Raw genomic sequence first — 14986 nt, 5'->3', positions numbered from 1 at the left:
ACAATAATGTCACATGTACATGAAATCAATGAGAAATTAAACAGGGGAAAAAGAGCAAAGTGAGGAAAGGTGTGACAGATGAGGTCCCCCAGCAGTCTAAGCCTATAGCAGCAGAACTATGGGATGTTTCAGGATTACCTGAGCCATCCCTAACTATAAGCTTTATCAAAAAGGAAAGTTTTAAGCCTGATCTTAATTTATAATTTATAAACACAATATATATATATATCTATACAAAAAGTAAAAGTAAGGTGACCAGATTTGTGAAATGAAAATCGGGGACATTCCTTAAAGAATGAAAGCCCACAGACCATCTGAGGGAATGTCTATTATCAGCAAAAACTGGGCCTTAGTGTGTGTGTCGGGGCCAAAAGCATTTCATGGTCACTCCTGAGACTCCATCTGGGCCCCCTCCGGGTGAAGAGGCCTCGGCTTCAGGCCCGACAACCATCTTTGGGCCGAAGAGGACGACGCTGCTATCAGCTGGTGTCACAGTGAAAGGTTTCCATTTAGATTAAAAATCTCTTTTGCCAAGAGTTCAACACTACAGCCAAACTGAGACATTTTACAGAAAAAAAAAACAGAAAAACAAAGACAAATAAAACATCTGTGGATCTTTATTTTCACATGAAGTTGCACTGAATTAAATTCCTGTCGGCGCAGTGATCTCCTGCCAGGACAAAGTTCGATCAGGCAGCTGAAATAAACTTAATATCAATACAGGAGCAATTTCATCCACCATTTTCTGTTTTAAGGCCGCCGCGGTGCAATGCATTATGGGATACGGTATGACTGGGCGGATGCATCCTGGGGAATCTTTCCGTATCGGTGCACCATCTGGGTCCTTCTCACATACTGCCTGTTAACAGCTTTGAGTCTGGCTGTGTTCAGCTGAGACTGCAGTGACACTATTTTTAGTTAAGCAGCATATTTCTTCTGATATTTGCATTTTATTTCACTCAGCAGCATGTTTTCTTTCCCTTTACAGGACACTTTGCCTCTGAAAACATCTGCATTTAAACGGCTGGAACTCGAACCCTTCTGGGACATGTTTGAACCATTTGAACCTTTGTGTCAGCTGTGATGGCCACTTACATATTTGGATTTGACTGAATACTTTCTTTTCCCCCTAATACGTGCACGTGCACATAAACTGAAACACTGTTACAGAGCGGGCTGGGTCACAGTGACACAGTAAACTTTAGGCAGGTTCTGCAGCTAAACTGAACAACCAGCGGCCCCACAAATCAGAATCAGAGTCAGAAAATACTTTATTAAGAGGGACAAGAGGAGAGGGGAAAAAAGCGGGTAAGAAAAGGTTCGAATGCCCGAATATACACAATCAAAAGCGGAAGCGAAGGTGTTCGGCTTCAAGTAGACGCGAACGTCCGACCAAAGTTTGTAAAAAGCAGTTAAGAAAAGGTTCGAATATCCAACCAAACATAGAAGAGAAGAGAGCTGTTCGACTGCAAGTAGGTGTGAATATCAGATCATAATTTGCAAAAAGCTGATGAGAAAGGGTGAGAATGCCCGACTATACACCATCAAATGTGGGAGCGGAAGTTTTCGGCTGCAAGTAGGTGTGAATATCCAGCCATAATTACTCACAAACGGGTAAGAAAAGGTAGTATTGCCAGACCATACATGATCAAAACAGGGAGCGGAGGTGGTTCAGCTGCAAGAAGGTGTGAATGCGACTAAATGTATGTGAATGTGTAACTGAATAACTGAATGTGAGACTAAAGTTTGTAAAAAGCGGGTAAGAAAAGGTGTGAATGCCTGACAATGTATGATCAAAAGAGGGAGGGGAAAAAATTTTAATTTACAAACACAATATATATATATATATCTATATATCTATAAAAAGAGAAAAACACACAGCCTTCAGACTGTGCTCCTTGGGGAGTACAAGGTGCGGCCGGGAAAACACATCAACATCAAGAACAGCAAACATAAGGTCACCATCCAGCGTGGGATGGGGGGTAAGCCCAGAGATTTGCTTTGTCTGGCTCTCAACCAGTGTCTCAGTTCACAGGATGTCATCGTGATACCACAGCAGGTTGCCATGGAGAAGTCCTTGATTGGGTCCCAGTCGGAGTCAACAATCACCAGGTGTCTGAAGAAGGGAGAAGTGGTTCAGAGCGTCTCACAGCAGCGATTTCAGGAGACTTGTTACAGCGAGGCTGCTGCCAGGAGCAGGAATGCAGATTAGATCATGATAGTTGGTTTGGGCGAGTCGTCGTTTTCAATGGACACGACTCACTCTGGTTGTCCATTCTGGTCACAGAAACGATCCAAACGCCTTTGCAAAGCCACCAGCTTCTCCAAGATGTTTCCATATTGCGGTTAATGACCACAGTCTGAGAGCCAATAGCCGGGCAGCTCGGGGCCTTTGACCGCTGTCTCCGACTTCTGAATGTTGCGATACACCAGGGAAACCAGCCTAATCCAATCAGCAGAAAGCCCGTTGTCATGGTTACGAATATGTATAGACACGACTCTTCACTGTCCGTCGGGACAGGCGGGTTCGCCTGGACCCGAGCTTCTTGTAGCAAAGATTTTGTCAGTTGCGTTTAGAGACAAAAGTAAAACCTCAGCTGAAACTTCAGCATGAGATACTCTTCTCGTGCTCAGATGGCCTCCTGCCTGCCTTCAGAAAAGATTTAAACTCAGTCAGATCAAATCTTTTTATTCGTGTTAACAAGAATCAGAGCAGTATCACTCTCATTCAGTCATGATTTGAGTCACTAACAGCTGACTGCTGTTGAAGGTGACCTTGTGTTACAAAATAAAAGCGTCTCATTCAGGCAACAGCAGCTTTTCCACCAGAGAGTGTCCCAGTTGTGGTTTTGCCTTTGGATCCACGGTCAGGCTGTTCTCCAGCCAGGTGATCTGCTCCTGAGTGGGAGCCGGATCATCAAAGTGCAGCCGCAACCAGGGAGTTCCTGAAAAGACATCGGTTTATTAGCTCACTATCATCATCATCATCATCACTGACCGCCGCGTCTCACCTTTGGCGACCCTTTGACCCAACGCCACCAGCAGCTCCGCCCCCACACTGTGATTGACATCCTCCCCGGCCTTGGATCTTCCTGCACCCAGATGGTGAAGAACCTGAGCTAAGTCCATCCCGTTGATGTCCACGACGACTCCTACAGGAGACGGGTCGAAACATCAGTACGTAAAAACATCTGGAGGTAAATCATTCATAGACAGATAATCTAAACAAGTAAGTAAACTGATACATGAATGTAAAGATGTCAGTAAATAATACAAATAAATATGGATAGTTGGATATTTATTCTCTTCATTTACAAGCTGTTCTTTTAGTAGTGCTTTTATTACATATTTTATATGTGAATATATGAGAATAAACTTTCAGCTGACTGCCTGAACGAGTTACCGTGACAACACCGTAAGCTTCCTTCTCTAATGGCTGCTGATGGTTCAGTTGGATCTTAGTGCTGCTTTTGAACCTGCTTTTGAGCCAGCTGGTCACAAACTACAGGTCTAGTTTCTATCCTGTAAAATATGGTGTCCCACAGGGTCATGTTTAGGACCACGTTTCTTTTCTTTTACCATGACATATTATGCAGAGACTTGGTGTTTCTTTTAACTGTTATGCTAACGAAACACAGCTGTATTTATCAGCCAGAATTAATGGTGCAACGGATCATCGTTGATCTGTGATCCATTCGGATCAATATCTTCAGTTCGGCACGTGATCCGCGGATTGATTTATGAAAAAAAAAGAAGTTCAGTCCACTCACAGCGTGGTCATGGCGAGCGGAGGAACGGAGGCGCTTGAACGCCCCACGTCATTTAAGTCCCCTGTATGGGCAAAAGAGGTTAGCCCAGGGGTCGGGAACCTATGGCACGCGAGCCAGGTGTGGCTCTTTTGATGATTGCATCTGGCTCGCAGATAAAACAAAATATTCTCACTTGTTTTAATCCATCCATTGATTTTTCGCTGCTCATGTCCTGTTCAGGGCTGCAGGAGCGATTGTCCATTATTTTAATTGGATGATACTGGACTACGTTGGCCGTTGCGGCGTAAAACAGGTAAACGGCCCCTTTTGAATCAGTCTGCTCGGTCATTAGCTCAAAGCTAACCCTTCGACGAAGAAGATGGCGAAAAGAAAGAAAGATGACGAGTATCGTACATTTCAGGCCGAATGGACTGAAGAATTCGCCTTTGTGGAGAGAGCAAATTCTGCGGTGTGTCTAATTTGCAAAGACAAAATTACATCGATGAAACGGTCGAATGTAAAGCGGCACTTCGACACGTGCCATGCTACCTTTGCACCAAAATACCCGGCAGGAGACAGCAGAAAGAAAGCGTGCCAAGAGCTACTGAGCAGGGTACAAGCTAGCAGCAACCCTACTTTGACTATAATTCTGCTAGCTTTGCTGGATCTTTAGCAATAGTGAGGAACGGAAAACCATTCACAGATGGCGAGTATGCTAATAAATAATATGCTAATATATGCTAATATAATACGCTAATAAATTCAGAGGCTTATTATACTGACATTTAGTTGAATTCACTTTTAAAATATATTATATGGCTCTCATTGAAATAAATTTCCAATTTTTTTGCTTTCATGGCTCTCTTAGTCAAAAAGGTTCCCGACCCCTGGGTTAGTGGATAAAACCGTGACTGTTTGTTTTTCAGATCACAGTTTATGTTTTAATAGTCTTGTGTTTTCACCTCATTCACTGATCACTCCCACAGTATTTAGCCTCCTGGTTTCCTTTCAGTCATCCTCACTAACCCTTCATCCTTTCCCACAGAGATAAGTCTGGTTTTGCCTCACAGCCATAGTCACGTTTCTTTGTTTAGTCATTGCTCGTAGTATTTATTTCATAGTCTTGTTAACTATAGTTATTTATCCATAGTCTTGTCTTGTTTCTTCATCGTTAAGTATTTTGATAATCGGGCTCAGTTTATGTTTTTTGCCTTGTCTTGCTTTTGGAATAAACCTTTTGATTTTTGGAAAAGAGCTGCATCTGGGTCCTACCTCACCACCAGAAACATGACAGTGTGCAGGCTCTGTGGCACAAGAAAGCCAAATGACAGGAAACACATCAAGCATGGCCACATATTTGAAGCAACATCACCCCGGAGTTTCACCGACAGGAGAGAAAACGAAGGCTGCTCATCAACCGCATTTCACCATGGCAGTTATGCAGCCCCTTGTTGCACAATCCGACCGGTTAAAGCATCACAAACGCTGTGGCTGTGTTTATAGGTGCAGACATGAGGCCAAATTCAGTTAAAGGAAGGAAATCTGCCTTTTTATGTTGCACTTTAAGTTGTTTGTCATTATTTTATGTTAAAAAGAAGATATTATGCCTTGTGCACATTATGAATTCATAAATTTTAATTTAATAATTTAAAAGTGTTGATAAACAAAAAAACAAACTGCTGATCTGAAAAACTACCTGATCCGAGACTCTGATCCACGAAATGATAAGAACTGTGAGGTTTTTCTGATCCGTTGCACCAGAACCTCTGATCCTGGTATGCTGAGTTACTGTCCCCAGCAGTTACTGCCATCTGCTGGCTGCCTTCAAGAACTCATCAAGCCTCACGTAAAAACCTCAGATTTCAGAATTCAGCTCCCAGAGTTTTAACAAAAAACAAGAAAAGAGAGCACATTACTCCCGTTTCATCCTTTTAAGACCTTACTATTGACCTTTATAGGCCTACGTGACCTTTCACCTTCTTATTTATTGCACATTTCAGTAAAATATAAGCCTGTACGAGATCCTCTGTCAGACTTTTACTTTTACTTTACTTGTTTGTCAGTCCTCAGCGTGTCTGTGAATGCATCGCCAGTGTCTGTTTGTGCTCTTCGTGTTTTACCATCTGCAGGAGCCTTCAGCTCCAGCTGATGATCAGCTTTTCTCAGGACACTGTAGTAATCTGTGTTGGTGGAGCACAGTGACCGAGCCGTCCCTTTATCCACGCCCTGAGCCTCCATCATGACCTGGAATTTGGACAGAGCAGCTCCACCAGTCACAGCATCAGAAATCTGCTTTCTGCCGTCCGGCAGGTCGGCTGCCAAACCAGTCTGCATCAGTAACACTCCTCCTACAGAAACATGAAACACAGTCAAAACTGAGACAGGCTTTTCTCTTGTTCGTTCAAAATCATCCAATTTATTCACTTTTTCCTTTTTATTAAGGGAAGAAAAGAAGAAAATAACATTTTCTTCTGGCTGATGAGTTGTTTCTATAAACAGAAGGGCCTGAATTACTTGTTGCCGCAATTTATTTGGCAACAATATTTACCTTAAAGCTAGAAATGTAATTTGAAGAAAATGAAAAATATGAAAGTGTCAAATCTAAACTATTCTTGTCCATCATTTGTTTACATAAAAAGATATGAGAAGATGTGATTAAGAATGAACAGAGGGTGGAAATCTGTTCAAAATGAACTGACTTGTGCCACAGGCCTTCTGTCCATGTAACCGAGGGTGAAGCAACAAAACAACCATAACATCAGCCGATAAAGGTTATTTGTGGTTATGCATCTGTGTTTTTTTAGCTCTGCCTGCCTCATACCTGGTAAACATTAAAAGATCACCTATGCTGCATCCTGTTACTATTAAGGGAAAAATATGAACTAAACATCTTCAGGTTTTTAACTTAACAGAGAGATTTTGCCAATTTTGCCTCTCACAAAAACAAATGTGTGGTGTGACCCCTGCACATGGACTGCCATACAAATTAAGTTGTTCTCCTGATGAAGAAGACACAAAGACACCATCAAAAGCCCACAAAAATGTCAAGAAATCACAAAGCAAAATGGTTTGTTGTGGGGCTGGAAACCAAAGACATGAACTGCAGCCACAGAGAGGTCCCAGACAGTTTTAGGTGTCCTTGGAAATTAATCAGAAGCTCATAGTTTTAAGGTTCACAAACTTCTCCGCTGTTGCTTTAAGACATTATTAATTCTAAATAGAATGCAATTGGAAGTCTGTTTAGGTAAATGTCATCAATATCCATACGAAATGAGGTTTTCTTAAAACAGGAAACAGTCTGCTTTCCCAGTGTCCATGAACTATTCACCGGAGCGTTACCTTTTAGCAGGTAAGCTGTGGTTAAAGTCGGTTTGTCTCCCCGAATCATAGCGACGTTAAACGGTAAGTCTTTATTTTTGTAGCGGTTTACAACAGGATTAAGGAAATAAACCATTTTTAACTTTACCTTTTAGCTCGCTGCTGCTATATTATTATTTGTACCTCTTTGGTTGAAGGAATATTTGTATGTTTTATAAAGACGCGAACAACTCCAAAAAAAGCGTTTTCTGTCGAACAAACTATCAATTTAAACACGTTGAAATATTTTTTAATCAATTAAATAATTGTGAAACATTCAGCCATTTTTCTGCTTGAATATACTTGAGATTATTCATAAATTAGGAACTTGTTTTTCTATGAATATTAATCACTTTCAAAGTGAATTTTTTAAATACTTTTTAAATAGCATTTCTGAGGATTTCCCATGAACATTTAAACTTGAGTCACTTTTAATTGATTTATTATGCCACAACACATTTGTAAATCCATTAATGTAAAAAGGTGTGAAGGGTCAAAAATACAACTATATATATTCAACCTCTGTTTTATCAGTAGACCGTTTCTTTTACTGTAGCTCAGGAGGAAGAGCAGTCACCCACCAATCGGAAGGTCGGTGGTTCGACTCTGGCTTCCCCAGAATACATGTCGAAGCGTCCTTGGGCAAGACACTGAACCCCACGTTGCCCCCCCAGTGTATCATTGGGGGTATGAATGTGTGTGAATGATTAGAAAAGCACGTAGTTATGAATCTTAAGACGTGCTGTATGAATGTGTGTGAGTGGGGTGAATGAGGCATGTAGTGAAGCGCTTTGAGTGGTCAGCTAGACTAGAAAAGCGCTATACAAGTACAAGTCCATTTACCATGTACTTCCCTCTATGCCTGCACCCTGACAGCCTGACTTGTGGTTTTCCTTCTATGTAGCTAATTGTTAGCTTTGATGTCAGCAGTAATGATATTACAATAGTTACCGAGTGTAGTGACCAGCTCCACCAGGTCGTCGGGTCCCCTCCCCTTCAGAGCCTCCAGAGATTCAATCACCTCCAGACTGTTGCCCACATATCGACCGATGGTACAGTCCATACGGGTGAGGACGGCTGCCGTACGAATGCCCACGCCATTTCCTGCACTTACTTGAATAATCACAATAATCACAGCTCTTTACTCCAACTTATCAGCATGTGACGGAGTGACCCCGTCCCTTATTTCCCAGGACCTGATCTGTAGTCTGCAGGCTATTGGGGGTGCACACCTACTAGTCTGTGGGTTTGGGGTTGGATCAGTATGGAGACTGGGACATCACTGGCACTGATGGGTGCTAATCTAAAATCTGTTATGTTGGTGGTTGTGTATGAGTATTTTTGTGTATCGGGGGGAATCTATGTCGGCTGCAGGTGATAAGGAGCACCTGTTACCCGGAGGTTGATGATTATGGGGGAGGAGTTCAATTAAGAGAGGGAGCCCTTTAAATGGAGAAAGACGGGTGGAGAAGGGAGCGAAAAATGGCTGGGAATGATGTAACAGCTGGAGCTGATGTGGGCTTGATTGGTAAAAAAGATATGTACAGACTGTAGTAATTTTTGGGACTGAACACACATGTGGGGAGAAAAGGGGGCACAATAAATAGCTCCACCAAGAAACCAGCAAGGAAAAGTCTGTGAGTTATTCCGGTGACGCTGAACCCGGTCACCGGGAGGTGGAGTGGCGGACAGCAAACACCTGGGCCCGTGATGAAGAGGGCGATCGCCATTCGCACCTCATAACATATGGTGTCAGAAGTGGGATCTATTGCTTCGCTGGAACTAAGAGAGACGATATACCAGAGATGGCTGGTCGGAAACAGAGGGTCCGTCATCCGGCAAGGACCGGACTACGATCCCAGGCGGGATATCCCCAGAGCCATGCCGCAGCGGCCACAGCTGAGACAGACGTGGATTGGGAGACCGCGGTTCCGTCAGAGGAGGAAGAGGATGATGGAGAGAAGCCAGGCGTTTCTGGATCGACCGGGGGGCCGATCGATCTGGGTAGTATGTTGCGGAACTTTCTGGAGGCCCAACAGAGAAGAGAGCAGAATCTCTTGAAGGAGCTCCGCAGCCTGAGAGGCTCGTTCCAAACGCCTGTTGCCCCGCAACCTCTTTCGCCGGCTATGCCGACCGTTCCGGTTAGCTCAACTCCAAGCACCGGAACAGACGGCTCGATGCTCGGACTGCCAACACCAGCCCCTCGAAGACGCCGACGAGATCCGCCAGGTTGGCGCATTGCACCCCAGATTTTTGGGACCCAGCTCAACAGTCTCCGCGGAGGTGGAATGAACGAGGAGCGACAGCAGGACAGCGCCCAGGTACCGCTAGCACCACCACTGAACCACCTGCTCCTGGTAAGACCATAATTTGTTATTATTGCCAGCAGTATGGCCATAAAGCTTCAGCGTGTCCCCTCAGAAAGACGAAAGTTGCAGGTACATGTTATGTACCACGTAATGAGGTGGAACCTGCTGAAAATACAGAGAATAGCCGCAAAACGTATAAAACTGTGGTGGTAAAAGGACAAAAGGTGTTGGCCCTGATTGCTTGCGGTAGCTTTATGTCGCTTATCAACCGGCGACTGGCTTCCATCAGCACATTGGATTATGGCAACACTACGGACATTGCATGTGTGCATGGAGATCGGCATGCGTATCCGCGAACTGAAATTACCGTGATAATTGAGGATCAGCCTTATCTATTGACTGTTGGTGTAGTAGAGAACCTACCTGTAGATCTTCTGCTGGGAAGAGACTTACCTGTGTTGCTGCATCTGCTGCGGGACGTTGATGAGGTTGTACCTTGTAATACTATTAATGTTACTCCTGAGATTGCTAATGTTAGCCATGTTAAGACTGTGAGGATTCCTACTGAGGGGGAGGATAACGGTGTCAAGGTTAACTTGAACTTGATGAGCCATAAGGCTAATGAGGGTACCACTACTAAGGTTGACACTGGTAAAAATGACGGGGTTGTGTGTCCTGTGTTTACTCGAGCCCAGGCAAAAGCTGGTGTTCAACCTCTCCCAGATTTGGATCATAGTCTGTGCGAAGGTGGCACTAAGGGGCCAAAAAAATCAAGACGCCAGCGTCGTTTTGAAAGACATCTAGGAATAACAGAAAAGAGTGTATCGGGTTTGACTACTCATAAAATGTGGACTGTGCCAGATAACATCACTGAGTTGCAGAGAAATGATGTTACATTGAAACCTTTGTGGGGAAAAAGTGAGGGATGTGGGGATGATTAGCCATGGTGGAAAAGATTGTTTTGTTGTGGATAAGGGTTTATTGTATATGCAATCTGACACACTTAATCGTTTGGTCATCCCGGTAGCCTGCAGACAGGTCGTGATGTACTTGGCACATACAGTCCCGTGGGCGGGACATTTGGGCCGTCATAAAACGTATATGCGTGTGAGTTCACGTTTCTTTTGGCCGGGCATGTATACTGACATTCAGCAATATTGCATGACATGTCCTATCTGCCAAAAGACATGCATACCCCGCAGGTCAGAGCGGGCACGTCTACATCCAATTCCTGTTATCTCAACACCATTCCGGAGAATCGCAATGGACATTGTTGGACCATTGGCAAAAAGTAGCCAAGGGCACCAGTACATCTTAGTGGTGTGTGACTATGCCACCCGTTACCCAGAAGCTTTCCCTCTACGCACCATCACAACTTCAGCGGTCGTTCACGCTCTGGTGGAATTGTTTTCCAGAGTAGGCATCCCTGATGAAATCCTCACCGATCAGGGCACCAACTTCACATCACGTCTCATGCAACAGTTTCACATACAACTGGGTGTTACGGCACTAAAAACCACACCATACCACCCGCAGACCGATGGTTTAGTGGAGCGGTTTAATCAAACGCTGAAGCGGATGCTACAAAAATTTGTTGCCGATACCGGTAAAGACTGGCACTGATGGTTACCTTTTCTACTGTTCGCCTATAGGGAAGTACCGCAAGCCTCTACAGGATTTTCCCCTTTCGAGCTTCTGTATGGTTGGGACGTCCAAGGCCCATTGGATTTACTTCACAAAGGCTGGGAAGGACCACAGCTTCAGACTGAAGAGAAAGGAGTGGTCCAGTTCATCTTGGAAATGCGAGAGCGCCTAGCGGGGTATCAGGATGAGGCTGAAAGAAATATGCTGGATGCACAACAAAGCCAGAAGACCTGGTATGACCAGAAAGCCCGACATCGTGAGCTTCAACCAGGTCAGAAGGTATTATTGTTACTTCCATCTTCCACCAGCAAACTTTTGGCCAAATGGCAAGGGCCGTACGTCGTCACCCGGAAGATGGGCCCGGTCACGTATGAGGTCCATCATCCGGAGAAAAAAAAGCAGAAGCAGACCTACCACGACAATCTCCTTAAAGAATGGAAAGAGTCTTGGGGCCGGACAGCTACAGTGGGCCTGGTGGTGCAGGAATCTGAAGTAGAGCAGGAAAATCCGGGTTGGGACATTGTGACCAAGTCAACCATGCCAGAGCTGGCTCATCTGCCTCCCAAGCAACTAGAACAAGTGTGGCAGGTATTCCGGACCATGCCAAACCTGTTTGGAGCCAGACCGGGCAGAACCACTGTGACCCAGCACGTCATCAGGCTAAAGAAAGTTCAACCATTCCGGCAATGGCCATATCGGGTCCCACAACAGCTGGTGGGGAAACTGAGGAGTGAAATTACCACAATATTGGAAATGGGAGTTATCGAGTCGTCCGACTCCGAATGGTGCAGCCCGCTGGTGTTACTAACGAAGAAAGATGGATCGTTACGACCCTGTATTGATTTCAGGAAGCTCAACGCCTTATCGGAGTTTGATGCCTATCCAATGCCTCGGATCGATGACCTCGAACGCATTGGATCAGCCCAGTACATTACCACATTGGACCTATGTAAAGGGTACTGGCAGGTGCCATTGGATCTGTCCTGCCGGCCATACACTGCCTTTCGGACACCTACTGGACTTTACCAGTTCACGGTGATGCCCTTTGGACTCCATGGAGCCCCAGCCACGTTCCAAAGGCTCATGGACCGAGTGCTCCAAGGATGCGAGGACTACAGCGCCGCCTATTTGGATGACGTTGTAATCTTCAGTCCATCTTGGACCGATCACCTGCACCATCTGAAGAGAGTCCTTGGAGCCATCCAACAGGCTGGCCTCACTTTGAACATTGCCAAATGTGAGTGGGCAAAACAGGAGGTAAAATATCTGGGCTATCGGTTGGGACGAGGGGAGGTCCGACCTCAGGTGGATAAGGTGGAGGCTATCCGTAACTGTCCACGCCCTCAGACGAAGAAAGAGGTTCGGTCGTTCTTGGGTCTGGCAGGATGGTACCGCCGCTTCGTGCCCCAATTTGCCACTATTGCCACACCACGAACTGCCCTCACCATGAAGGACAAAAGAAATCCTGTCCTCTGGAGTGCTGCATGCCAGCAAGCGTTTGACACTCTTAAGGATCACCTGTGCTCATCCCCGGTCTTGCGCAGCCCTGATTTTGACCACCGATTCTTGGTGCAGGTGGATGCATCAGCAGTGGGTATCGGAGCAGTATTAGCCCAAGGAGAGGAGGGCACTGAACAACCGATCCTGTACCTGAGCCGAAAACTAGTGCTTCGAGAGACCAGGCACTCAACCATAGAGAAGGAGGGGTTGGCCATTAAATCTCCGCTACTATTTGTTCGCACCTCATAACACAGCACTTTTTGCTGAATTTAAGAAGATTTCAGATCCACCAGATAAGTAAGAAAAATGCCACCACAATGAGCTCCAGGTTTAAACCACTCATTACAAGTGGAAATGACCTGAGCAGCCACACCTTTTTAGCCTTTTTTCAGGACCACCTGTTGGGCTTTAAACTGTACTCACTAACAGCTTTGCCAGATCCTCAGCACTCTGCAGGTCTTTGCACAGAGCAGCTCGTCCAAACTTCACATCCAGAACCAGAGCAGACAGAGACTCGGCACCTTTCTTAGAGACGATGGAACCTGGAAATCAGCAGAGTTCAGATGTTTAGATCGCTGCACTGCTGTCTGAGCGGACCACTGATCCCAGTTCAGTACCTGCAATGAGTGGAAGGCTGTCCACAGTGCTGGTGATGTCCCTCAGAGAGTACAGGATTCTATCTGCTGGAACCAGCGTCTCGGTCTGACCCACGATGCAGCAGCCCACCGAGGCCAGGATGTCCCGAATCTGCAGTTAAATCAGATTTTTAGACCAGATTTGAGGAGAACTGTAGAAAATTAAACAAAAAAGAGTTTACGAAAGGCTTCTTGCACCTGTTCTGGTGACTGGCAGACATTGAATCCTGGAATTGATTCCAGTTTATCCAGAGTTCCTCCTGTGTGAGCCAAGCCCCGCCCACTGATCTTTGGCACCTGACAAACACACATTAAGTTACAAACAAGTATGTAGTTGTTTTTTATTTTACACTGAAGGTGGTTCTTTTCCTAACTTTTCTAACAATGACACAATGTCTCTCTGACAGACAGGTCGACTTATGGGGAAGGCCCACTTCCCTTATATAGCACGGTCGACCACCCTGTCCGGGCCATTCTCGCTTTTTTCCTCAGAGGAGTTACAAGAGCTCCCTCAGTGCATCCGGTTGTCAAGTTGGTTACTAGCTTAACTGCTACCAGATGTCCTGTTAAGGGAACCGTTGCCTAGCGCAGCACTGACAGACTCTGGACTTTGCTGACAGTTATTTACAGTGGTATTGCGACCATGTTGTGGCGAGCTTCCCGACAAGTCACCAGCTGCTCACCTACCGGGTGTCCTGTGTGAGCTTTGGGCTACGTTCACTCGAGCTCCGCTGGGTGCTAACATTAGCTTGTTAGCCACCGGAGCATGGTTGACGCGTAGTGGCAGACTATTCTCCACACGACAGGTTATAGTTAGGCTCACACTGACTATATACCACATTAAAATATTTTAAACTAGGCTCACCCCTAGTACCACATTTATCCCCCAGTTGGCATGTCTGTCCCCGCAGCCCCCTTCACAGGAGCCGGGCAGAATGAAGGGATGGGTCCTGCCATTGCCCCACTTTCGGGCAGAGACCCCCACCCAATGTGTATCGTGTGCATGGGAGCTACGCACGCTCAGGCAGCGCTAGCGGACCCGCAGGTTTGTGCACATTGCTCCACCTTGACGGTCAAGATCCTGGAAAGGAGATTGAGAGTGGCTGTGTCATATACTGACGGCAGGGACCCTTCCCTCACCGCATCAGATACCGTTCAGGAGAGCCACGCTACCCATCAGCCGCAAGACCCAAAGGCCTGGGCGGACATGATGGAGGAGGTTGAAACCATACCCCGGCTATTCGAAGGTGTCTTCGGGTGGGAGGAAGACGACGATGCCTCGGCCGCAGCAGCGAGAGGCAGACAGGAGGAAGCGAGACTGCAGCGACCAGAAGCCAAGAGCGGGGAGTAACAAGCCCTGGGGCAAGCACTCTTTCAGGTGGCAGCGAAACGGTGTTAGGGAGAAGTACCTGACGCGCCATGCCCCTCATCACCTGTCCCTCCTCCGACAAAGAGGAGAAGAGAGGAGTTCAGAGTAGCGGTTCGGGTTTCAGGAGCCAGTAGCCTCCTCCCCCTCCGCTAACTCATAAAGACGGGGAGAGGGACTGTCATGTTCGCACCGCAGTGCACAGTTCGACAAGTGTCACCAAGCACCTGTCATTTGCTACAGCCAAGAGCCGTCCCCCTGGGTGTCACCAAACACTCATTTACTGGTTCCCATGTTCACAGAAATAAAGCTGACAACCCCGCAGCCAGGCCAAGAGCCGACGGCGGGTTACAAAAAATGTTAAATCAAACATCGGGCAGCCCAGGGAGGGAGGTTCATACCGCTTCCCGGCCTCCGGAGGGGGAC

The 14986-nt window shown here is 46.1% G+C and overlaps 1 protein-coding gene across 1 annotated transcript; it reads right to left on the bottom strand.

Moving 5' to 3' along the window:
- Positions 1-2673: 2673 nt before the first annotated feature.
- On the bottom strand, positions 2674-13536 carry LOC140283102 (thymidine phosphorylase-like). The gene is made up of 8 exons (XM_072377757.1): positions 13393-13536; positions 13177-13306; positions 12979-13101; positions 12149-12154; positions 8058-8210; positions 5870-6097; positions 3012-3152; positions 2674-2945 (listed from the first exon to the last, which is right to left on the bottom strand). The coding sequence occupies exons 1-8, from the start codon at positions 13504-13506 to the stop codon at positions 2800-2802; spliced, it is 1041 nt and encodes a 346-aa protein (XP_072233858.1). The 5' UTR covers positions 13507-13536; the 3' UTR covers positions 2674-2799.
- Positions 13537-14986: the final 1450 nt, after the last annotated feature.

The sequence above is a fragment of the Leuresthes tenuis genome, unplaced genomic scaffold, assembly GCF_036924035.1.
Source record: "Leuresthes tenuis unplaced genomic scaffold, fLeuTen1.0.hap1 SCAF_23, whole genome shotgun sequence".
Classification (NCBI taxonomy): Eukaryota; Metazoa; Chordata; class Actinopteri; order Atheriniformes; family Atherinopsidae; genus Leuresthes; species Leuresthes tenuis.
The sequence above is the reverse complement of the archived record's forward strand: the minus strand, read 5'-3'. Positions and strand labels throughout refer to the sequence as shown.

Bases quoted from the DNA above. Each gene is read 5' to 3' on its own strand.
- LOC140283102 (XM_072377757.1), bottom strand. From the start codon at position 13,506: ATGTGTGTTTGTCAGGTGCCAAAGATCAGTGGGCGGGGCTTGGCTCAC. The intron at 6,098-8,057 runs GTAACTATTGTA...ATGTTTCTGTAG, and splicing joins GGAGCTGGTCACTACACTCG to GAGGAGTGTTACTGATGCAG. The intron at 3,153-5,869 runs GTAAAACACGAA...CGTCTCCTGTAG, and splicing joins GCTGAAGGCTCCTGCAGATG to GAGTCGTCGTGGACATCAAC.